This window comes from Pyrenophora tritici-repentis, chromosome 2 (genome assembly GCF_003171515.1).
Source record: "Pyrenophora tritici-repentis strain M4 chromosome 2, whole genome shotgun sequence".
NCBI classification, from domain to species: Eukaryota; Fungi; Ascomycota; class Dothideomycetes; order Pleosporales; family Pleosporaceae; genus Pyrenophora; species Pyrenophora tritici-repentis.
Window position 1 is genome coordinate 1,228,424 of NC_089391.1, and position 23,950 is coordinate 1,252,373.

The 23,950-nt window shown below is 52.2% G+C and overlaps 11 protein-coding genes across 11 annotated transcripts; 6 read left to right on the plus strand and 5 right to left on the minus strand.

The window, feature by feature from the left end:
- Window positions 1–24: 24 nt before the first annotated feature.
- On the minus strand, window positions 25–1,249 carry PtrM4_059320 (uncharacterized protein; the record flags this gene model as incomplete). The annotated part of the gene is made up of 2 exons (XM_066105443.1): window positions 25–113; window positions 199–1,249. The coding sequence occupies 2 exons, from the start codon at window positions 1,247–1,249 to the stop codon at window positions 25–27; spliced, it is 1,140 nt and encodes a 379-aa protein (XP_065964070.1).
- A 3,216-nt stretch (window positions 1,250–4,465) lies between these two features.
- On the minus strand, window positions 4,466–4,930 carry PtrM4_059330 (uncharacterized protein; the record flags this gene model as incomplete). Its single annotated transcript, XM_001932714.2, has 1 exon — window positions 4,466–4,930. One exon carries the CDS (start codon window positions 4,928–4,930, stop codon window positions 4,466–4,468), a length of 465 nt encoding a protein of 154 aa, XP_001932749.2.
- Window positions 4,931–5,644: 714 nt separating this feature from the next.
- On the plus strand, window positions 5,645–6,733 carry PtrM4_059340 (uncharacterized protein; the record flags this gene model as incomplete). The annotated part of the gene is made up of 1 exon (XM_066105444.1): window positions 5,645–6,733. The coding sequence occupies one exon, from the start codon at window positions 5,645–5,647 to the stop codon at window positions 6,731–6,733; it is 1,089 nt and encodes a 362-aa protein (XP_065964071.1).
- A 170-nt stretch (window positions 6,734–6,903) lies between these two features.
- Window positions 6,904–7,587, minus strand: PtrM4_059350 (uncharacterized protein; the record flags this gene model as incomplete). The annotated part of the gene is made up of 1 exon (XM_066105445.1): window positions 6,904–7,587. One exon carries the CDS (start codon window positions 7,585–7,587, stop codon window positions 6,904–6,906), a length of 684 nt encoding a protein of 227 aa, XP_065964072.1.
- Window positions 7,588–8,456: 869 nt separating this feature from the next.
- On the plus strand, window positions 8,457–9,077 carry PtrM4_059360 (HRD1, HRD ubiquitin ligase complex, ER membrane component; the record flags this gene model as incomplete). The annotated part of the gene is made up of 1 exon (XM_001932715.2): window positions 8,457–9,077. The coding sequence occupies one exon, from the start codon at window positions 8,457–8,459 to the stop codon at window positions 9,075–9,077; it is 621 nt and encodes a 206-aa protein (XP_001932750.2).
- A 2,299-nt stretch (window positions 9,078–11,376) lies between these two features.
- Window positions 11,377–12,230, plus strand: PtrM4_059370 (SPT15, TATA-box binding protein (TBP), component TFIID and TFIIIB; the record flags this gene model as incomplete). The annotated part of the gene is made up of 3 exons (XM_001932716.1): window positions 11,377–11,430; window positions 11,484–11,915; window positions 11,967–12,230. 3 exons carry the CDS (start codon window positions 11,377–11,379, stop codon window positions 12,228–12,230), a joined length of 750 nt encoding a protein of 249 aa, XP_001932751.1.
- A 557-nt stretch (window positions 12,231–12,787) lies between these two features.
- PtrM4_059380 (Glyco-hydro-47 domain containing protein) lies at window positions 12,788–14,077 on the minus strand (the record flags this gene model as incomplete). Its single annotated transcript, XM_001932717.2, has 1 exon — window positions 12,788–14,077. One exon carries the CDS (start codon window positions 14,075–14,077, stop codon window positions 12,788–12,790), a length of 1,290 nt encoding a protein of 429 aa, XP_001932752.2.
- Window positions 14,078–15,225: 1,148 nt separating this feature from the next.
- Window positions 15,226–16,596, plus strand: PtrM4_059390 (SOG2 domain containing protein; the record flags this gene model as incomplete). The annotated part of the gene is made up of 1 exon (XM_001932719.2): window positions 15,226–16,596. One exon carries the CDS (start codon window positions 15,226–15,228, stop codon window positions 16,594–16,596), a length of 1,371 nt encoding a protein of 456 aa, XP_001932754.1.
- Window positions 16,597–17,690: 1,094 nt separating this feature from the next.
- Window positions 17,691–18,611, plus strand: PtrM4_059400 (WWbp domain containing protein; the record flags this gene model as incomplete). The annotated part of the gene is made up of 2 exons (XM_001932720.2): window positions 17,691–17,915; window positions 17,982–18,611. 2 exons carry the CDS (start codon window positions 17,691–17,693, stop codon window positions 18,609–18,611), a joined length of 855 nt encoding a protein of 284 aa, XP_001932755.2.
- A 758-nt stretch (window positions 18,612–19,369) lies between these two features.
- On the plus strand, window positions 19,370–20,879 carry PtrM4_059410 (PaaJ, Acetyl-CoA acetyltransferase; the record flags this gene model as incomplete). Its single annotated transcript, XM_066105446.1, has 4 exons — window positions 19,370–19,394; window positions 19,451–19,542; window positions 19,626–20,682; window positions 20,863–20,879. The coding sequence occupies 4 exons, from the start codon at window positions 19,370–19,372 to the stop codon at window positions 20,877–20,879; spliced, it is 1,191 nt and encodes a 396-aa protein (XP_065964073.1).
- Window positions 20,880–21,101: 222 nt separating this feature from the next.
- PtrM4_059420 (phosphoglycerate mutase family protein) lies at window positions 21,102–23,436 on the minus strand (the record flags this gene model as incomplete). The annotated part of the gene is made up of 2 exons (XM_066105447.1): window positions 21,102–23,340; window positions 23,402–23,436. 2 exons carry the CDS (start codon window positions 23,434–23,436, stop codon window positions 21,102–21,104), a joined length of 2,274 nt encoding a protein of 757 aa, XP_065964074.1.
- Window positions 23,437–23,950: the final 514 nt, after the last annotated feature.

The window sequence follows — 23,950 nt, forward strand, 5'->3', positions numbered from 1 at the left end:
AAGATGAACTACACATGATCCTCCTCAGGTATCCCAGTTGATAGGATGCCGCCCTGTCTCCGACTTCATAGGCTCGAAGAGCTCCTTGGGGATCCACTCGTCCTCTCGTGGCCCTGAATGGGACAGATACCATATATCCCACCCGTTCAACGTGATGGCCGTAGCCCATCTTAGCCTGACGATGACGTTTGAAGTCACCAATTCTATCAAAATCCCCTCTCAGAATGGATTCAATGGTGATGTTGTCAAAGTCGGGTCTTGGGAAGGCTTCATAGTCGACTTCTGCAGAGGGCATCATGGCGTTATCAAGATGAATGGTGATTTTTGGCGCGCCAAGCATACGCCAAGAGTCGTCAAACCAGTGCGAGCTGGGAATTTGCTCATCGCGAAGATGTTGAGCGTTCGTCATCCAAGTTGATAGTACTTTGGGCGCGATTTTTTCGAGGGTGTCGAGGAGTTCAGCGACGCGTATCCCGTCATCGCTACATATCCGTGTGATTAAAACACTCTGACTGGGATATCCTTCTCCTGTTCGATCAAAGTGACAGATTCCCAGGCTTTTTGTCGGCGGACATGTGACATGCATTGAACCGATGGCATCTTGGAGGGTGCGAATGATACCACTCTTCATCGTGAGGAGATCGCCAGTCACTGTTGGAGGACGCAGTGTTATCTCCCAACGACCGAGACGCTGCACAAAGCGGTGACCTTTGTCAAACAGCTGTTTGAAGTAGGGATTTGTTGAGACCTGACTGAAATCCAACCAGCAAGGGCCAGTGTTTGGTGCTAGCATAACCTCTAGCTGGTGTGTGTTGTCATCATTCATCTTGTTAAGCGCTGCATTGATATCATCGGATAAGTTGTTCAACTGAGTGAACCGTGCAGGAAAGTAGAGCGTCTTATCCAGAGAGGTATGGCGACGCCTTTCTAACAGTCTCTTGGCGTGCAGCTCAAATTCTGCAACCTCTTGCTGGCTTGGCTGCAAGACTATCGACAAATCTGGATCCAGGGACTGGCCATATTCGACTGGGGCGTGAACACGTGAGAATTCGAGCCTAGAAGGATTTATCTGGCTGCTAATTACGGCAAGCGCGGAAGAGCGCCAATCATGTGACACATACAAAGCCTGAACCTGAGCTTCCGGGCCAGCGTCCTGCAGAATCATGCTCAGTAGTTCGGTGATGTGGAAGAGCCTATGCTCCGTGCGTGTTTGCTGCTTGAATGGGGGCCGAACAGAGCTGCTTGGCATATCCGAAGTATCTGGTTTTTTCTGCATCGAAAGAGTGTAATTTCAAATACGAGAGAAAATGTGATCTTGTACCTGCTTTCGCCAATTTTCCAAAGTTGTCCGCTCAATGTCCGAATATCCAGGCTCTGCGTGCGGACGTCAATTGAGCCGATCATATGAGTCAAATGAGTCAATTTATACTGCTCATTCGGTTCAAGGGTAGCTGAGTCTCCATACAAGGCAAGTAGTATGGCAGTTCGTGCGTCTTCCAACTCTGTCTTTTCTTCCTCAGCACAAGGCTTGCGCAGAGAAGGGCTATCCATGGTGGTTGCGTTCATTGAAGCGAATGATCGGTGGGAGGCTTCCGCGATACAGATGTATTCAAAGGCGCCACGATTGTTGTCGTTCCTGCGAAGAGAATATTGACGGGCAGTCATTAAGTAAGACGCGAAGATTCAGCTAGTACAGCTGTCCTTTGTGTTCCACGGTCCAAGTATGGAACTCGTCTGTATGTGTTTAGCGTAGAATGGCGATCTCAGGACCTCGGGAGAGATCCACCTGCACCACCTAACGCTTTCCTCTGTAGCTCATCGTCCGCGCGACATCAGCTGCGCAGAATCGCATCTCGTCGCATGTGACTATGATTCAGTGCGCCCCGCAACATGTCTTCTGCCTTCTCCTTGCCTCGCCCTGCTGTTTGAGCCAGGTGATTCCTCACCTCGTCCTGAAAATCTTATGGCCATGTGTGCTCAAGTACATCGTCAATTGGTAGGTATGTCATCACTTCTGAGCGTACGGCGGTAAGCTAATATAGCATCATTCACTAGCCCTCAGGTTTGTTGGCCATCGCCATCACGGCACCGAACATGCCTGGGTCTGTCGACAATGTGGTCTCATTGTACGCATGAATTATACACATCTGCCGGGGAATGAACGTGTACCGAGCCACAAGCGCAATAAGTTGCTGCTCAGAGTGCCACCGCTATGACCTTTTGACATAGGTAGGCTGTTGGCTGAGCTCATGTTTTCAACCCGCGTAATATTGACTTGTTGTAGGCCGCACCTCACCTTCGCCCCAATTAGAACGCGATGCGCAACCTACACATCCACACGGAGGCACTCGCCATGTCTTCGCTTGCTTGTCTTTGATTTCACCAAAGCATCTACTTGCGCAGTTCCTCGTCCTCGTCTGTACGCGCAACCTCATCCAAATACATAGCATCCAGACGCGACAATGGCATACGGCGATGGATTTCAACTAGAGTTACCCATTATCACGATCACTCTTACCACGCATGTTCCCGCCTCATAGTCGCTGATACTTTTGCACAAGCACTCGTTACTCTAGCTCGATCCAGTTAGGTAGGTACATATCAATGCCACCCCAGCCCTTCTCCTCCATCTCACCAGCCAACAGCCATAGAAAAAACTACTCCTTTCTCCCCGCCCATGAGGATCCAGCAGTGAGATCAGTAAGTACAATTTAACATCAGGTACTAATTAACGTTGAATTCCCCACTAGGGCATAGTCTGCGCAGCTAGGTGTATGCCGCCAGCTAAGGGTCCAGCCCATCCACGACCTGCACAATCATATCATCAAAACGACCATTCGCATGCTCCCGGGTAGTCTAATAACATCTCGACGCCAAGGCTGAGCTAGACGAGAAGAATCCTCGGGATAGTTACTATCAGGCTATCATCTAGCTGAGGGCTCTGCAAATCCTTTGCCAGAAGTTCTCGCCTCATACCTTGGATCGAAGCGTGCTATACCAGGAACAACGCCTACGAGCTTGGTGTCGATGCTATTTTGGAGGATGTGGGTGCATGCGAAGGGTCGTTTTGATGAGATGATCGTGCAGGTCGCGGATGGGCTGGATATTTTTGGGGTGGCGTAGGACTGACCATGTCCCGCAGGTGGTGGGCGGCTTGTGGTTTTGTGATGGGGTTGATTGTTGAGTATTGAGTGTGGAGTGCTTCCAGAACCCGACGTGGACTGGGATGGGTGGCCTTCATTGGCTGGATAATGAAGCGATGGTCAGGCTTCACGCCAAAAGGATCCTTTGAACGTCTCGTTGCATGATTTGACTACTGCCTAGGCCCGCAGGTAAATTGAACTCGCGGGGAACGTCGTGCTTTCGACAGATCATCACTGAGATCCGCTAGCTGACCAGCTAGCTCGCTGTTATCGATTGTGCCTGCTAGTAACAAAAACATCAATCAACTTTAGCAACCCCCATCCTGTTTCTCTGTGGGGTAGGTACGGATTCTACAAGGAGTAACGACGAATTTGATATCATCCTCTTCCACTTTCTGCTGACGCATAATCTCGTCAAGGTTGTTGATTCTGTCAGATGGGTCAGAGACAGCCCGAAGCCACCCTTTAGTTGTGCCGGTAATGGCGGGAATTGAGATTCATCGGTGGACATGGTGTACAGATTGGTGTGATCGACATAGGGCAACTGGTTAAGCTCGCCAAAGAAGAACATGGCGACGTTGTCAAAATGGATGCCGCTTTCAACCTCATATTTCGCTCGGCACAATACATTGTGCATATCCCGTATCCAAGCATTGACCATTGAGCCTTTCGTTCGTCAAATCGGTGAAACTGTTGTCAACACCATGGGCTCTAATTGTCCAGCCAGTGGGCTTTTCAAACAACTTTCCACTCTTGAGCAGTTTGATAGCTTCTTCGTACTCTCCATCGTCTCGAACATGAATCTTCTTCCTCATATTCTTGTTCGAACTGTTCGCGGTTACAAGGTTTTGCGCCGAATCCCCCTTTCGCTGTCATTTTGAAATGTGTCCCATGTCTTTGATCTCCCAGTAATTATCTATAATTAGTTGTGCTTCCGTGTTTCATGTCCGAGTCTACGGTCCTAGAGCCTCGTCGTCTTGCATAAACTACCAGCCATCTTCTTCTGCTTCTGTCATGGAGTCGCAGAGCCTCGAAATGGGATCGATTCGTTTACCATCTCAGATGCCTGCGTCGCTACGTTGGTAGAGTCGCAATCTGCGGCATCCATAGCTCATGGTTCTATCAAGTCAACCATCGTCACAGAATGTGCCGGCTACGTAGCATAGATTTGTCCCAGTGCACTGGATAATGGAGAACATGCAGACCCGACACTTGATTATGATATTTTATAGTTATTTCCTTTATTCTTTTACAATATGAAACTATGGTGCTGGTCTTGTTGAGAATTCCTATATTGTTTTGCTATGCTACCGACTCCACGTTCACATATCCCAATTAATAGGATGTCGACCTGTGGTGCTTTCTGCAGGCTCAATCAAATCTTCTGATATCCATGCCCTTTCTCTCGATCGTCTGAACGGCATCGCGTTCATCTCTGCAATGCGGGTGACATGACTACGCAAGCCCAGCGAAGCAGTGGCCGCAGCGTTGAATGTGTCCATTGTTGCTGCACCTATTTTGACCTCATCGATGTGAATGGCGCTATCCGACATATCGACATTGTCCAAGTGGAGTTCGATAGTAGGTACCCCGGGGAGGATCCACACGTCGTCAATCCAATGCGTATGCTGCAGTATCCCATACGCAAGCCATTCGGAGTTCCGAACCCATGCTGTGAGCACAGTGGGTGCGGAACGCTTCAAAGCGTCCAGAAGCTCGCCAATACGTATATCATCATTGTTCCCGAGCCGAGCCAAGAGCCGTTTCCATCCGCATTTCGCCATCATACTGCTATTATGGTGGTAGAGGCCGATAGCCCGACATGGTGGATTGGTGATGTGCATAGATGCGACAGCGTCTAACAGGACCTTGCTTGAGAGAAAAGTGTTCAATGTGAGTGTTTCCGGAGTTGCTGCAGCGTTCAGACAGATTTCCCATCGGCCCAGTCGGTGCGTAATTTGGTCATTCTCCGCGAAAAACGCCTGAAGATAGGGATTGATAGTGAACTGGCTTAGATCCAGCCAATATAACCCGGTATCACGGGATGCGTTAACTGGTCCACGAAACGCGGAGCGGGTTTGATTACGATCTAAGTGGTTGAAGGCTTGAATCGTGGAATTGTTCAAACCTTATGTCACGGTTTGGTGATGGGACGATGCCTATCTGAGACTAGCGCTGTTTATGGTCACTCACCTACATAAACTTTCCATAGCTTGTACAATACAACCTCAGTCAATCCTCAACTTCTTCCCTATGCGTACGGTTCACCCACTCCAACAGTTATGAGCCCGGCTGCATCCTGATTGTACTCATTTCCCGATTACCGCGTCCCTCATAGCGCACGATTACTAGGCCCCTCATAGCCGCACGATTACCGCGTCCCTCATAGCGCACGATTACTAGGCCCCTCATAGCCGCACGATTACCCCGCGTCCACCACAGCGCTCGATTACCCCGCGTCCACTATAACGCACGATTGCTACGTCTGTTCTACGCACACAATGGCTACAGGATCAGCAGTAACTCGAGTTACTGTTATCCTTAATACACCAGATGACTGGTTCAACTGGATCTTTCTCTGCAGAGACTTCGCGAAGGATCACAAGATCTGGCAATACGTCAATCCAGATACACCAAAGGAGAGCCTGCCTGACCTAGAGGCTGCCAATCCTAAGCCTCAGCTCACCGACTATAAGGCTAGAGCTTCTAAGCTCTCTGATCTATCCACTGAGGATCGTGATTCCTACCGATGGGAGGTTGAACAATGGAGACTCGACGAGATCACGCTGCAGAAACAAGAGAGAGCTCTGGTGCAGCTAAATACAGAGATCACTAGGTCTATCGCCACGCGTCATCTCTACCTAATACAGGATCTCCCTACTGTGTACGATCGACTTGTCGCTCTCAAGAAGCAATTCTGTCCTTCTACAGCCGATCGGAGTCGCGACTTAATAGCAAGATACACCAATCTGAAGACCGCTCCACGCAACCTAAAGAAACTCGATGAATGGATGGCTGACTGGATACACATCACTTCTCAATGCCAATCGATCAACCTACCAGAGACAACTAGCTACAGGCCTCAGGAGGATTTCTTGATTGCCTGCCAAGCTCACTATCCAAACTACGCTACTACCTGCCTCGATCAGATATACGAACACGAGATAAACGGTACAAATCTACTCAGCTTGCCCGCCTACGTCGAAAAGATGACGAAGTACATCCGCCGAGCTGCCCAGACCACTGCCACTGAGTCAAGTGTGCTATCTACCTCAGCTGCTAAGCTTGGGATTGCAAACCTACCTTGTGTTTGTGGGTTGTCACACGCTTTACCCGACTGCTGGATACTCAATCCACTTCACCCAGGTCGACCAAAAGACTGGACACCAGCACCTATTGGAGTCCGCAAGGTTGAACAAGCTCAAAAGGATCCTAAGATTTCGAAGCAAATAAAGGACGCCCTAAATGAATGGGCTTCACGTCAACAGTATAGAGACAAGATTCAGGTAGATGACGGCCAACCACCTAGTGGTGGTACATCATTCGTGGTTCATCTGCTGGATACAGGTCAGTTATCACCAACTCACTGACTTGGTGACAACTGGGGGGTGTGTCACGGTTTGGTGATGGGACGATGCCTATCTGAGACTAGCGCTGTTTATGGTCACTCACCTACATAAACTTTCCATAGCTTGTACAATACAACCTCAGTCAATCCTCAACTTCTTCCCTATGCGTACGGTTCACCCACTCCAACACCTTACAGTTGAGTGAACTTTGCCGGGAAATATATGCTCTTCGAGCTCTTTGATTTCGGCCATCTTGCCATGATTTGATGGACATACAGTTCGAACTGTTCAACTTTTTCAGAGCTAGGCTGAAGAGGTATCCCTGTTGCATCGTCGATGGTCTGTCCATATTCTTTGGGCAGGGAAAGCTGCTGTGTCTGAAATGCGTCGGAATTTTTGCGACTGCGTATAACGTCAAGAGCCGATGTGCGCCAGCGTTTAGATACTCGCAATGCTTGCATCTGCGCGACAGGTCCTGCATATCCGAGAACCGTGTCCAATAGCTCCGGAATCCGGAAGAGCTGATGCTCAGAACGGCTGGTATATATAGGACGCTGGGTGTATGATGATGATCCGCTATCGAAAGTACTAGCTGATGCTGTAGGACATTGGTAACTCAATATGCGTGTCCGTATTTGGTGGTTGACTTGACTTGCCCAGCTTTCCAAGGCCAGCTTTTCTGCGCACGAGTATGACGGCTCTACCTTTGGACGCATATTTCTGACATCGGCGGCTTCAACTAGCTGATCAAAATCGCTTCTCAGCGAGGTTGGGATTGTTGTAGGATCAAGGTCTGATCCGTAGGCCGCGTAAAGAAATTGGAGATGAGGCGTGAGGGCTGGGGCCATGGCTTCATCTTCCGTTGTCGAGGCCATGATGACGCTGTGAACAGGATGAAACAAGTTGAGTAGAGCAGAATTAGGTGGCTATGTATGTGCGCTTGAAGTAGGGTACCGGTATCGACCTATCTGTCCTTGGTACCGACATGCCCGGAAACGCTGGCGCCTAGGTACTCAAAGTAGATGCACACGTGTCCACTCGCACTTCAAATGGCTATGGTCGGTGATGAAACTCGTCAGGGCTAGATCATGGATTATGGCAATGTAGTTTGTACGAAGAGTAACCGCTGTGCCTGTATGGGTAGACTGGAGAAAGACGCAGACATGTGGCTGGTAAGTGGGGGGCTTTGTCATTAGCGCAAGATTATGCGCCACACATTACGAGTGTTCGCCTGCGCAAAAGACCACCAACATTTCCGCACGATGAACAGCTATGCATCTCAACCGCCTGTTTGAGGTTGATTTCTGTAATTCTTTCTCACGATATGTTTATTTGAAAGCCTCACTTCTTAGCTATAAAGATGATGGCTGGGGTCTTGGGTACCTAGGCAGCTCACTGTGAACCACAGGATGATTCCGCACCATGCATTCGCAACATGATAATCACTTTGTTGCTGTATTCGACACATCTCTCCTCATGTCTAAGCGCAGAAGTCGTTTCCGAGACTCAGGCCTGCCGGAGTGTACATCTCGGCTCACTAAGAAGTCTTCCCCGCATGAGGCCACATGCGACCCAAAGGAATACCGCAAAACGATTATCTTCAGCCAACCGCATTGTCTGGAACTCAATATGAGCTCACATCTCCACATATCCCCATGTTTACCTTAAAAAGCACTCCTTGTCCTCATTTTCACACCTTCCCACCATTGCCTATACACATGCAAGCCACCTCCCAACCCCAAGCATGCCCTACACCTCCAAAAGAGCCTTCCTAAAGAGCGGTACGAAACCCACCACCAATCACAAAGACGAGTGCCCCATCTGCCAGAACAACATCCCCACAAAAACTAAAATCCACCACTTCTCCGCCCACGTACTACACATGCACAAAGCAGCAAAAGTCTTCTGCCTCGGCGCCAAACCCGTTAAACCCCGCGTATCCTCGTCCCGCCACAACTACATGACGGAAATCAAAAGCTGTGGCCACTGCTTCTGCTTCGACTGTCTAGAAACTTGGCTAGAGAAGAGCGACACATGTCCCATGTGCCGGGCAAGCCTCTTCAGCACCACAGCTAGCCAGGAAAAGGGAAGTTTTGAGATGAGCGGCTATGCGTCGGAGAGGGAGTTCTTGGAGATCCGCGATATGGGTGCGCCCGCTGTGAGGGACATGGTGTCAGAGGACTTTACTTCTTCGATTGGGTACATGGAGTATGTGCCCGGAAGTAGTCTGGGAATTAGTGAGAGGGTTCCCCGGGGCTGTATGGGATTGAAGTGGAGGGTACTTGTGAGGAGGAGGGGGTTGGGAAGGAGTGTGGTGTTTGTGGAAGGTGTCAGTCAGGAAGAAGCAGTAGCAGCGGGACAATGAGCGTCTGAAATGGGAGATGGATGAATGACAAGCGGAAAGATAGTTATTTCAGGTATTTCTAGATGGAATAAGAGGATAAATGCTTTTACGCGGGGAGGGCGGGGACAGGGTTGAGGTATTGCCCACCATGTCTCAGAATGTCCGAGAAATAATGAGAACAGATAATGATCACGTACGAGGATCCAAATGGCCAGATGTCCAATTCTACAGGATCAATAGACATGCAGACGCTGGAGTAGGTCTGCATTTGTGATCTACATCTAGAACATCTACAACCCCACCCTGCCGATATGGTCAATCACATCTCACCACGTCACCAGTAAGAAAAAAGCAACGTTGCTGTCACATCGCCGCTTTTGCAAGAAAATATCGCAAGAAGATGTAATACAGCATGATCTACGTTGAAGTACCCCGTTGTTGTTCTGTTTGGCTTAATAGCCATATAATATCGCGTTCTCTACATCAGAAATTCGATGCAGCTTCACCACAGCAGGCCCAACCACTACTCCAACATGCAAATTGAATGCTTGTCCAAACCGTGTCCAAATGACTGCCCCACGCGCTCCAGCACCTACGGCGATAGTACAAGGACCAATTCCCTATGACCCAGTAATAGTCTGCGATACTTCACGGCAAAGACCGGCGAGGTGAGTATCATGATACTAACCATGTCGCCGAAAATGCTGCACCAGATACTGCGTAAAAGACAAAAAGTAGTCAGCCTGCCCTACTCAATGCGCTGACTAAGCCGTTGACTACTGCATGAATGCTATGCGACGTGAAGCACAGGCGCACGGATGGCGACAACCGACGAACTACTCTCACCTCTCAGACATGGATATGTTGTTACAGAACCTAGGATTACTATGCGCATGCGAGCATGCTGCGTGGATGGCTATCGTCGGGACAGCCGAGGACAGATTTCCGGTCAAGGCGAGGTGAGTCATACGGCCAAAGATGCTTGCCACGCCGTGCATTGCCATCAGGCTCCACGGTTCCAACATCACGGCAGCTGAGATGCCACTTTGCGCCCCAGCTTTGTTGTTTTGTTTCCTTGTCTCTGTCGTTGCCCTATCGTGTATGTCGTCGTTTGTGCTTTTGCTGGGGGATGCATGGGTGCACAAAGCCGGGGAGGCGCAGGCTGTCGCACCCGTCTCAGAAGGTCGGATGCATTCCAGGCGACAAGTCAACGAAAGCTGTGCAGACGTGTCGTGATGAAATTTCTCTGCGCTGCCATCTGGCGCCGTCGAAGGTGGCCACAATGGGGCAAGTGAGGCGAAGGGGTCGAGTGGACGGGTCAGGGTTTGGGCCTTCGCTCAATCCGGGCCAGTGCGTCGTCATTGTTGGTAATGAAGGCAGGCGCCGCCCGACGTGCGAAAATCAGTTTGGCAGCAACACCACACTGCAACACCCAGCTGCTGCACCGTTGCGCCGCGCAAGGGCGCAGTTGGTGAATATAGGCGCTCCTGGGTGGTCGCCACGTAACTGCATCGCGTCGGCCAGGCGCTCCATAGGCGTCTGGGTGAAGCTGGCGAGTGAAGGGGAAACGAGGGTCGCGCATGAGGCTGGAAGCCCCTTTTACTCAGTGCAGAATCTTCTCGCTACCGAAACCGTGAAGCTAAGCCCCAATCGCCGCAGAATCCCTGCGACTTAGCGCGGCGCTAGAGGCTTGGCAGCCAGGCTCCCACTACTATAAGTACTCGGCCTCCCCCCATCTTTTTGACAAGATTTCCGCCTTGCCCGCTGCTGTCGCAACCCCACAACTATCCATCACCATCCACGCCGCAGATCGAAAAGTCGGATTTTCACCTGCGCGCCTACTAATACCTGCGACTCCAGACCTCTCTTGTGCAGAAATCGCACATATCCACTCTCTCAGAGGCCCGAGGCACCTGTCATCTACGCTAGCTCCATTCAGCCGGCGATAGCCTTGTGCGCAGCCTCTACCTCAGTCGCAATCTCGACTACCCCGCCAAAGGCTTGCTGGATACGCTTTTGGTCCTAATCTCTACACTAACACGCCGTCGTCTCCACGACAGCCACCTACTACCGAAGGCAATACTTGTCAGCGTTCGCGAGGGACACATTCGCTTGTAGCTCTCCTGCCTCCGGTACCGTCTCCACCTCCTCATAGACTCATACCTTTTGGCGTCGACCGACCTCGCTATACTCTCGCGATCTCGTAGTCCGCCCGACTTGACCGTCGCTGCCGTCCAAGCACACTTTCTGACCTGCGCAGTCTGTCAAGATACCTATCTCTCAAGAGTCTATCGCTCCAAATCCAATCAATAATCTCATCATGGATCCCAACTCTCTCACCTCCCACCCGTCCACCGCCCTACAGGCCCAGACGGTAAGCTCTTGTGATGTTTGCCGCTGCCAAATTGTTCTAACATCCGCCCTCAGTTCGTGGCTCCAGGCTCTCTGTCGTACCCCAATGGCGCGAACCTAGATCTGGCTGCCCCGGCCGCTGAGCAACCCACTCAGCACGTCGCCGACAACGCGAACGGTGTTGCGACCCCTGCGGCTACTCCCGATACTCAGAACGGTCAAGTCCCCTCTGGTATCGTGCCTACTCTCCAGAACATTGTCGCCACCGTCAACCTCTCCGCTCGCCTTGACCTCAAGACTATCGCTCTCCACGCCCGCAACGCTGAGTACAACCCCAAGCGTTTCGCTGCCGTTATCATGCGTATCCGCGAGCCCAAGACGACTGCCCTGGTCTTTGCGAGTGGGAAGATGGTTGTGACTGGTGCCAAGTCTGAGGACGATAGCCGTCTCGCTTCCCGCAAATATGCGCGGATCATTCAGAAGCTGGGGTTCAGTGCCAAGTTCACCGTACGTCGCGTCGGATTAAGTATTTGCAATCCCGTGCTAACATTGCCATAGGACTTCAAGATCCAGAACATTGTCGGCTCTTGCGACATTCGTTTCCCTATCCGTCTCGAGGGCTTGGCTTCGCGTCATCACACTTTCTCTTCCTACGAGCCTGAGCTGTTCCCCGGTCTCATCTACCGCATGATGAAGCCTAGGATCGTTCTGCTCATCTTCGTCTCTGGAAAGATCGTCCTTACCGGTGCCAAAGTCCGTGAGGAGATCTACCAGGCCTTTGAACTCATCTACCCGGTCTTGTCGGACTTCCGCAAGTCCTGAGCACCCTCTCTTCTATGAGCAGCTTCAACTAGCCTTGACTACACATCTTATCCGATGACCTGGCTACGACTTCAACCTGCTCTTATTGTCATTTATTTGCGGCATTGCATGGTGTTACGGTGGGCGGTTTCCCTTTCCTACTTCTCAAACTTTTCAAAACTCAGAATACCCTCGACACGATTAGACATCTGTACGTGGTGTGCCTTCAACCTCTCTTAATCATGGTCAGAAGGCTTTTCAACTCTTCTCTTTTCTTTATGGTACGATTACGCCGGCGGCTGGCGCGAGGGGATACCGAGATTGCTTCACTGAAAGGACGGGACGGAACGCGAGGGAGCGTTGATTATGTGCGACCGTAAAAGCTCGCACCGAGGGCTCGCTATGGTTGACGATACGACACCAGAGCTCCTCATAGATGGAATATGCTTCTAGCATCCATCGTGTATGTGTACATGACGCTTGGCCTTGAGACAGGTTAGGCAGTAATGCCATCACGATATCATAATGTTTTGCCGAAATGCGCATGATGTCTTGTGACGTGGTGTGACTTGTATTGCTCATGCGCCGATACTGAATGCATGCCCATCACTACCCATGACCCACTCATCCAGGCTCAACTCACTCGGCGTGCTAAACAGCAAGTAAAAGTACTTGAGCGTCTGCACCACCATCCTCATCTCTTCGTCGTCTCCACCATGACCAAGCCCCTTGCTAATAACCTCGTCAACGGTCTCCCACATCTCCCACGCCACATCCAGCCACTCCCTCTCCCCTGTCACCCTCCACATGTAAAACACACTCTGAATCAGCTGCGGCCTAACCAGCTTTTTCGGATCAAACACAACTTCAAAGCCAGGGTACTCTTGTTTGCGCCACACGGTCGGATCAAACGAACAGTCCTCATCCATGTTATCAAGCATAGACGACGAACAGGCTAGCACCGAGAAGAGCTCTGGCATCATCTTGACATCGGTGTGTTGAGAAGATGAAGAAGAGGGCGGGGCGTTTAGCGACATCCATATACATCCCTGTGTGAGTAGCCGCGCGTAGGTAAGCAGTCTAGCCTTCTCGTCACCATCGCTCAACGCAGCGGACAGCGCGAGTGTGCCGCCGAGCGAGCAGGAAGAAGCGGTCATGTTGTGCGTGAGCGTGACTTGTCGCTTTTTCGTCTTTGGCAGAACAATAGTATACGCAGAGGAGGCGGCGAGGATAGACTCGTTTGTTGGTGTGACGGGGCGGAAGAGTATATCCCGTATCGTCACTTCCGTCGCTGTTTGCAGCATAGACGCGTGGGGTGTGGACGGGTGGTACTGGTGCAACAGCAGCGACATTTGCGCTAGGTGGGCGTGCGACAGAGTATCCGGGGTGAATGCGTTGGTGGATGTGAAATCTGCGGTCGTCGGGTTGATGGATGAGGGCCAGAGACCGGGGATTTTTGTGTCATTTTGCTGGGAGGCTAGCATGCGTGTGATGTGTGTTGTTGTGTCGTAGAAGCGCATGTTTCCTGTGAGTTGGGATAATCGCGTCAAGGCGAGGTTGCAGGATGTTAGGTCTGCGATTGTAGCCTCTTGTGCTGTTTCTTGAGTCTCGCCGTGCGTGGCTTTTGTCGAGTTCCAGTGCGTGATTGGCAGGCGGTTTGGCGTGTCGAAGAAGGTGTAGAGCATGTTGCCTAGTTGCACGGCTGCGGATAGTAAGCGTCTATCTTTGCAGAAGGTGAGGTCGTATGCTGAGAGTAGAGCGTTCAAGTGGCGTGCTGTGTCAGCCATGGTGATAATCTCATCCCTGGGTGCAAAATCGTGGTCTGTAATGGCTGTGACAGCATGTTCAAAGTCTTTCCTTAATCCCATGATCCAGAGTGTATCAAGGCTTTCCACATGCAAATTGTTGCCTTTGTCAAAAGCTTCCCCGGAATATGTATGTTTAGACTTGTATGAGGCCCAGAAGTGGTGGAAAGTTCTTTTCACGGCTGCTCGTTGTCGTAAGCGCAACTGTTTATCCGCAAACCCTGCTCCACGTCTGCTGAAGTCATGCTGGATCCTCGGTAGATGGACTTGTTCCGGAACCGGCAATTGTGCAAAGCTTTCAACGGGGTGCTGAGTAGTAGTGGTCCAGTCGAACCTATGATCAGATTCGGCCACTAGAGAAGGATACGGTGGAGCAGCAGGACAAGAAGAAGTGAATAACGGATAAGGGAGGAACCACGAAGAGAGATGAAGCCGATAGAGAAGCAACAAGGAAACAGATACGCAAAGAAGAAGTCCAGACCATCGTGCGCCAAAGCGTCTGGGTGCCCGCACGCAGGAACCTTTGCGATGATGCAGCATAACGAAAAGAAGAAAAAAGAAGATGAGATGAACAACGCCGAGAAATGAGGCACAAGGAATATTAATCAAGGCAGAGTTACTACGGCAGGGGCGCTCCCGGCACACTCTTTGTTTTGGGCGACATGCTATGCAGCGTAAGCTTTGGCTAGAAGACGACTTGCGTCGCTGCACGTTTCAGCGGCTTGGCGACTGGAGGCTTGCAAGTACTGGCATCTGTCCAATCGACAGAACGTTTCGAAACTGGCGCCTTGGACGTTGAAACAAAACAATATGTGCATAGCTTTTGTTGTTGTCGATCAACGTTGGTGGAGTGATGACGTCTCGAAGGATTATCGGAGGGGTTCTCTAAGGTGAGCGTACACGATGGGTAGATGATACGAAGGTATCAAGACTACTAAGAGGCAGTCACCATAAGAAAATCGCTCTTAAATACGATGCAGCATAGTCCAGGTGAAATTGTTGAAGGCATAGATGAACTCGTGGGTCGTGCGTGCATGCAGCCTCGTGCGTCAGTAGCTTGGCGCCTTCCCTCCTTTCAACGGCCAACGCGCCTTGATTGCATGGCTCCATCCTCATCTTCCCTTCAGTCATGTAGCCACCACTTGTCTAGCACTAATTTCTAATATCTTCACTCTGATGCATACTCTCCTTACGCCGCCACTACTGCCGCCATGCGCATTCCACTTTTCCGCATCTGGTACTCGACCACTTATACCGCTCTTCTCATAGTCCTACTCATACTCCTCGCCGTCACCCCCGCCGATACCATCTATCAGTCGATTAAGAAGAAAGAGATACAGAAACTCTTCGTTATTGGCGGCGTTTATCTGCTCACATGTCTGATTGTGTTGTTGATCTATTCGACGCGCATCTACACCAATAGGACGGTGCTTGCGGCGATACCAAAGAGCTATGTGCCGATCGAAGAGGGGGAAGTGGGCAAAGGGGTGAGGAGGATGGTAGTCGAGCAGTTCAAGCGAAGCGCCGTTATTGCGTGGGACAGCAGGCCGCGGGATATCCGGGATGAGGACGTGGACGCAGAGAAAGGGGAGCTGTCGCGCCAAATCACAGCGGAGAGCAGAAAGGAAAAGGAAAAATCGCACAAAAAGAAGGGACACCATCATGCGCCTGATGCGACGATCATTCCAGTCTCTGCCAGTTCACCCCCTTGGGGGCATGTCTCGCATCCTGGCTGGGCTTCTCCTTCGTCGCCCGACCTGCCGAATTTACAGTACTGGAGCGTCATCTGCGAGCTGCCCAACCTCATTGAGGCCAAAGCTGTGTCTCTCGCACCACCCGATCCCGTCCTCGAAGACAGCATGCAACAATACCCTGATAATGCGCCGCCTCTACCAGACGCGCGAATCGTCACCCTCCTGCAGCGACCGCGTGCAATGGGTTTACGAGAGTACCTCGCCCGTCTATCAGAATTTGGACTACTCAATCCACCGTCCCTCGGCCCCACGTTCCTCGCCCAATACGAATACGCGCGCTTCTCCACAGCCAGCCTTACCGAAACGCAATTCCGAGACATCATGGCCATATTTGCAGAGATACTCAACGGCATGAGAGAAGTGGACCCCGAAGTCATAGAGGAGGCGCGCGCGCAGGATATGGAATCAGATACACGCAGTCTGGCCCCCACGGAATCGAGCTCTGAGACGAGCAGCTCATCGCATTCGCACGAACCCTACCGCACCCCACAGCTTGGCCGTCAGCCCTCCCAGTTATCCTTCAATAGCTCCATGTCTACATCTAGCAGCGACTCAACCACACATTCGCCCCAAACCGCTCGCACAGCGCCCTCCCGACAGCCACACCGCACCTCGACAATATTCGGTACACCCTCACAACGATCGTTGGCAGGCTCAGAGTCGGAGACGGGGTCGGTCGTGGTTCACGGGAGGCCGCAAAGAAGTCCAAGTACTCTGCTGCCAAACTCGAGCACCAGTTCCTTTGGGAGCGCTGGGAGTGTGATCAGGTTACACCCGAACCCCAGCGAGGGCGAGCTGCCATACCAGTATACTATCGACGCAGGCTGAAGCATAGACATTGGAAAGTCGGTTCACAAGTAAACACTACATAGCCCAGGCAAACGCAGTTGCGGCTTCTGAAGCGCAAGGCCGGAAAGGCAGCGCCATAAAGAAGGGATGGGCACACCAGCTGCTGATCATGCACAAGACAGGGCAAGTCAGGCACTCAATAAAGAGTATCCTTGATCCCGACGAGTTTGCAGCCGTGGTACGAGATGGGGTAGGAGTGCGTCGTCGTCGTCATGTAATACGCAGGGGCATTATTCGGGTTAATATTCATGATGTTCTATTAAACTTTCAAAGGTCTTTTTGCGCTAAGAAGTCGTCTGCATATTTATAGTAAACCGATGCAAATCCCATCTACTAGATCTTGGTAGATGATGCAGCGAAATCAGTCGTGTTGCATAAATGTGTGCAGGGTTCGTTGTGCTTCTGGGCCCTGCATGTTCTACCCGTCTGCGTGATGGGTGACGCAAGCCGCAGGCTCGCCTCACGGGATGGGCATGGTCATCTCTTCCAGGGCGTTCGATTATCGGATCTCGTATAAGCCGCATCCGACGTGCATGTGCGTATTAATCCGACGTCTTCTTCTCACAAACTCCCCCAGCTACATTCAGTCCTCGGCCAACCTACTCACACAGGGAGTATTTTGCACTCGCGACAAGCGCGCTCGCCGCGACAAGCAGCACTGGCAAACTTCGAGACCTCAGCAACCCCACCGTTCGTCCCCACACCAGCCGCTAAACAGATCACTCGCATTCGCACACGGCTTGTGATAGGCAGCGGCGGTCGGGCCGATAGATATCCAGGCGGCCGCTTCACGCGCAGGCACATTTAGCGCATCCCGTACCCAGCCAGACTTGCATTGACAGTTGGTGGGCGAACTATTCACGCTTTATCCGTGAACAAGTTTGCAGGAAGCCCGTTTCAACCATGTCTGTCAAGTTAGTACCTCCTCTCCTCTCTCTCTCTCTCCCGTCTTTCGTACTTGGTGTTGCTGCTGTTGCTACTGCTTGCTGCCCCTCTTACCCCGCGCATTTCCAAGAAGCTCTGAGCCAGTCGTCTATCTAGAGAACGAGGCTGTTGCGTTTAGCGTTGGCAACATGGGCTTCAGGTCGGAGAAGATGAAAAAGATAAAATCTAACCGCAAGTCCAGTTGGGTTATGCTCGCCGAGAATGGCGGTTACACTCCTCTGCCCGGCGAACAGACGCTGTATCAGTCGCCGCCTCGAACTACCCTCTCCTTACAGACTACCAACCGACAACACCAGAGCGAGTCGTACTCACAACAATGCAAGTCTGGCGTTGTATTTCTCACAAACCGAAGGGTAGGATAGTTCTGTCTATGATTATCATGTCACCTTCACGTGAGCTTTGGGTGCTAACAACGTCAGATGATCTACCTTCCTGTCAACCCCACGCCTCAACTCCAGTCTTTCGCTGTCCCCATCCTCAACGTCACAGACTCGCGCGTAACTGCCCCATGGTTCGGCGCCAACAAGTGGGAGGCCATCGTCCAGCCCGTCCAAGGCGGCGGCATACCACCTCAACACGCTGAACTGGATCTCGTCATGGAATTCAAGGAGGGCGGTGCATTCGATTTCGCAAGCATATTCGAGAGACTAAAGGAGCGGTTACGGCAAGCTGTGGATGTAGCTCGGGAAAGTGGCGGCGATGTCGTGGATGCAAGTCGAGGCGTTGGAGGTGTCAACATGAACAACGTACATTTGGAGGACCTACCAGCGTACGAGGAGAGTCGGCAGCATGCTCGGGTCCCCGACCCGCTCCCTAGTCCGCCCATAGATAGCCCTATGGGCGGTCCTGTTATCGCGGCATCTGAGCCCACCAGCCCACGAACATCGAGCCCGCCTCTGTCAAGCCCACGGACGCAATCAGGACACTTTGAGCCGCCATCAGATCCACCGCCAGGCTATGAGGAGGTACAGAGGGGTAGCATTGCGGACGCGCTGGAAAGACAGGTACGGGAAAATCCCTGGCAAGACGGAGAAGAGGGGAAGCGATGAACAGGGAGATGTTGTTGTTGTTGTTGTTGTAAGAATTGGTTGAGATACACATGAGCAGGGCGTTCTGGGATGGATTCGGCTTTTGGCACGGCCGAGGTGAATGTGCCCATGAACCCACCGCGACGCACAGCATTACACGATTGACAGCTAGAGCCGTCTTTTGTTATAAATTCACGTATTCGCATTTTAATCAAGAGTTACGTTATGATGTACGAGGTGCATATTACTCCGACCATTGCACATGATCCATCAGCAGCGGAGCAACCAAACGCAGCCGACCGCACGATTACAAACCCCATCCGAAACAAACACATGACAAGCCAAGATGTGCCCTGCTCGCTCACTGACATGTGAAGTGCCATCCGTAGGTCATGCTTACAGTCAGCAGCCGCAGCAACAGCACCGGCTCCCCATTGTCTAGCATGTGAAAGTCTAGTTTCTACCCCGGAAGCCTGGGCGGACAATAGTTCCCGAAGGGAGCCCATGACGCGCCCCCCCACAAAAGCGCTAAACCACAACAAGGCATTGCCTCGGCGATTCTGAGAGGAAGAGGCGAATGTGACCTAGCTAGTTAGCTTCTGAGAAGCTGTCCAGCGCCGTTTCGTTCACACAGCGTCTTTTTGCCCGAGGTAACTGTCTTGCCTTGGTCACTTGCGTCTTCTTCTCTTTCTCACTGCTTCTGATCCTTCTGACTTCTCCTCTTTCACATCTTGTTTGTGTGAGAGTGATATCTTTGAGCTTTATCACACGACTTCATCATGGCTAACCAGGCTCCTAACAAAGGTATGTCTGAGATGAAGCTTGCTTGGTTTACTGGGTTACTGACGATATACATGTAGTTCAAGAGCGCCTTACGCAGGTCGAAGGCCATCTCACTGGTGCTGCGTCGAAGACGGGCAAGAACGCTCTATTGGAGAAGAAGGCTGATGATGTAAGTATCCAACACCACCACTACAACTCCATCGCTCAAATCCACCTATCCGTCTTCTTTTCACTGACAAAACACCCCCAAAGATCGTCATAACCTGCGCCCTCCGCACCGCCTTCACCAAAGGCGGCAAAGGCGGCTTCAAAGACACACATGCATCAGACCTCCTCCACGGCGCCTACAAAGCCCTCGTAGAGCGCTCCGGCATCGACCCCTCCCTCGTCGAAGACATCGCCGTCGGCGCCGTCCTCGCCCCAGGCGGTGGCGCAACCGAATTCCGCGCCGCAGCCCTCGCCGCCGGCTTCCCCACAACTACAGCCGTCAAGTCTCTAAACCGACAATGCTCATCGGGCCTCCAAGCCTGCGTCGACATCGCCAACGCCATCAAATCCGGCATGATTGAAATCGGCATCGGCGCAGGCGCTGAGAGCATGAGTACGCAGTATGGTCCCGGGGCTGTGAGCGAGTTCTCGCCCCTTCTCGACGGCCACACGGAAGCTGCAAACTGCAAGGTACCAATGGGTGTTTTGTCCGAGAAAATGGCAAAGGAGAAGGGTATTCCGCGCTCTGCACAAGACGCCTTCGCCGCGTCTTCGTTCCAAAAAGCCGTCGAGGCGCAGAAGAACGGCTTGTTCGATGAGGAAATCGCGCCCTTGACAGTCAAGTGGACAGACCCCAAAACCGATGAAGAAAAGACCATCACCGTCGCGGCCGACGACGGCATCCGACAAGGCATTACCGCGGAATCCCTGGCCAAAATCCGCCCTGCCTTTTCAAAAGACGGTTCCATCCACGCAGGCAACGCCTCGCAAATCTCCGACGGCGCCGCCGCCGTCCTCCTCATGAAACGCTCCACGGCCCAGCGCCTCGGCCAGAAGATTCTCGGAAAATTCGTTCAGGCCAGCATCGTCGGTGTGCCGCCGCTACTCATGGGTGTCGGTCCTGCTGCTGCTATTCCCGTGGTACTGCAGAAGACGGGCCTTGCCAAGGAGGACGTTGATATTTATGAAATCAATGAGGCGTTTGCTAGTCAGTGCCTCTACTGCATTAATGAGCTGGGTCTCGATCAGAAGAAGGTTAATCCCAAGGGAGGTGCGATTGCGTTTGGTCATCCGCTGGGTGTCACGGGTGCGAGACAGGTTAGTACGCTGTTGACGGAGTTGAGGCGGACTGGGCAGAAGGTCGGGGTTACGAGTATGTGTATTGGTACTGGTATGGGTATGGCTGCTGTTTGGGTGGCTGAGTAGGAGATGATGAATATGCTGTGGTACTGGGCTGGATTGTTCCACCTTTTTCTTCTATGACTGCTTTGTTATATTACAGATGAGATTGTGTGTTGAACTGTGTGATGTAGTGTAAAGGAAAAGATTACATCCCAACACACTACAACCCATGCACCAGTGAAGTATGATAATGAAGCTGGTGATAGAATGAGCAGAGTAATTAACCCCCCAAACCAACCCGATCCCTTCCCATTTCTGCTCACAAAAACGCCATATCCCCGGCACCCACACACCCAAATCCTCAAACGCTCAAACACATAGGAAAAACCTCCCGCAACATCACTCATCCCTCTCCGTAACCGTCCACCTCCTCTTGGGCCCATGACGATGCTCATACACATCATCCAGTTTAGGTGGTCCCCAAAGACCATTCCCTGCCTTGGGTGTCGTCTTTGCGCCCCAAAGACCACCACCGCTGCCGCCACCGGAAGTAGCAGCAGTACCTGAAGAAGCTAAAGCAGCAGAAGACGCCGCCGTGTTTACTGTACTCTGTTTCCTCGCCTGCGCCGCACTAGCGCTAACTAGCGGGGTAAACCTATCACCCACCTCCCTCTCCTCCTTGGAGTCCAGTCGCGTAAGTCCATAGTTTGCGTCAGCAGCAGTGTTCTTTTCTGGATGTTGTGCAGACGCAGACGTAGAAGAAGCCAAATTCTGCTTCCCCACCACAGCACCCCCAAAACTATGCCCCTCAGCCTCGGACACCGGTGTACTAGTCCCCGACCACAACCCCCCAGCAGGCGACGCAGTACCAGTAGTAGAAGCGCCGTGGCCATGCATATAGCGCGAGTTGGAACCCGAACTCATCGTGCGTCTTGCACTGCTCATTGAGCTACTCCACGTACGATGCGCGTCGCCTATGCTAAAGGGCGGTACGTCGAGGGTACTATTTGTAGATGACGATCCGGTGAAACGGCGGCGGTACTCTAGCGATGGGCTGGAGGTAACAACCGGGGAAGCGGAGGAAGGTGTTTTTGCGGACAGCGGCTTTGAAGGATCGACGCCAGGACGGAGATGGTCGATCGAAGCTGAGAGTTTGACGTCGTAGGTGTCTGACATGCCTGGGTCTGCGACGGAGCGTCGACGCTCGAGGACTGTGGCTGGGGTTGAGGTTTTTCTCGGTACGTCGCGACGGACTGCCATGGATAGGGAGGCGAGGCCAATGTCCATGAGGACGGGTTGGTTGGTGATGGCGCCTAGTAGAGCATTACAGCCTGCGCCATGAGTGACCAAGATGAGTACTAGTTCCTCCTCCTCTTCCACTGCTGGGTCTTCGCCAAAGGCAGGAAAGGGATCTGATTTGGCGTGCGAGATGGGTGGTGTGAGACGTAGTGGTTCCTTGAACATGAAGCCTGGGAAGCTTTCCTTGGGCGGTGCTGTACCGTATGTCCTATACCAGTCCATCATACCAGCCAAGCCTCTCCTAAAGCGCTTGTGCATGGTGCTCCATTCGTCGCCGTACTCGCCGCCATCGCCCCAGTTTTGTGGTGGACGCATGCTATCCCATTGGAAGTCGACCTTGACACAGGCATCTTGTGCGTGCGCGACGTAACCACGCGGTATCGGGTCGGCTGGAGAGACCGAGTACGAGGGGTTCGGAGGTTCGTAAACGCGTTTGGGCACGGTGGTGGGAACCGGTGTTGCTATGGGCGTGGCGAGGGGTGCGACTGGTTCTTTCGAGCGCGTTCTCTCCAGATCAAGCGGACCAGTGTAGCTGCTCGAGCGTTCGCGAAAGGCGGCAATTTGAGCCAGACTGCCTCTAGCTGAGGACGCTGTCTTGTTAGCAGTCCCCGTGTTGTTGACAGCTGCTTTGTTTCCCATCCAACCGCCCGGAAAGTGGCCCTTGCTACTGTTCGCATTGGGCTGTTCCTGGATGTAGTCGCCTCTCCGTAGCAGGTCTGCTTTGGCGCCAGCTACCATCATGGTCGAATTGGGAGGTGCTGTGATGTCGGCATAGTACTCGGGCGACAGCCATTCTCCCAGGAAAGCATCGATACGCAGTAATACCCTCTCAGGGCCCGTGTTTGGCCGTGGCAATATGTCGAGATTGGGGTCGGCGAGGCGTTCAAAGGTCCGGGGTTGCGATGATGAGGCTTTGGCGCGCGGTGCTTTCGGTTCACCATTCGCCTTGGATGGTGTAGGTATTCCCAGCTGCGGAGTAGTCGGATTCTGATACTGCGAGATGCCCGCTGCCACGGCTGTGCTGGTCTGTACACATCTCAAGAAGGGGCTTGAATGTATGATAATCTTGCGCTTCTTCTTCTTGGGCCGATGTAGTCCGTCACTTCCATCCTTTCCGATGCTCAACTTGCTCAAGTCGACATGTGCGGGGTCGCTGTCTGTAGCACTCTTGGCTTCTTCCGCCTTTTGCTGTTGGATGTCCCTATCGTGCAGCAGTGCGGCTATTCGCTGACCGAGAGCCTTTGCCTGGGACCAGCCGCCATATGTGAGGGGTGGGTCGTAAGGAGTCGGAGAAGTAAGATGCCATGACTTGTCAGCAGCATCGAGGCGTGCGCCATGTCTGTAAAGGATATTAGGCACAGATTCGGAATGTGGAGCCGTGAAGGCGTATGAGAGCGTACCTGGCGATGACTACAACTGCAGGGCCCTTCGCCATGGCCCGCTAACTAACAGTCTCGCGTCTGGTGGGCTGCTTTCGGAGAACTTGGGCGATTGTAGCAGCGCGTAGCTATTGTGTAAATCCCGAGGTCAAGCCTCTGACCTCACTCTTCTGCAACTTTTTCAAGCGCAGCCGGCTAACTGGCGGCAATTTGTCGAGTGATGCCACCGACTCCCAGGACTCCCGTACCAAGGTAAGCTGCGTCCGCCCTGCAGCAAGCTATGACACCATCAACCGACTGTCGTGAGCGGCCTGCTATCGTTTCAATGGCTTTGTCTCGCCATAAGCAGATGCATGTTTCGCACATTCATAACGACCGTTGGAAACATTTTCCATGACGTGGGGGTACAATGCGATTCATAATCTTTCCGACCTTCGTGCCTTGATCTTCTGCCGACGCTGGGCGAAGTTGACAGGGCATGGTGGGGCTAGAACTCGAAAGAGCCTTGACAGCACGGCGAGATTCACGTGATGATTAATCCATATATACCGAGCATGTAGCTCAACTAAT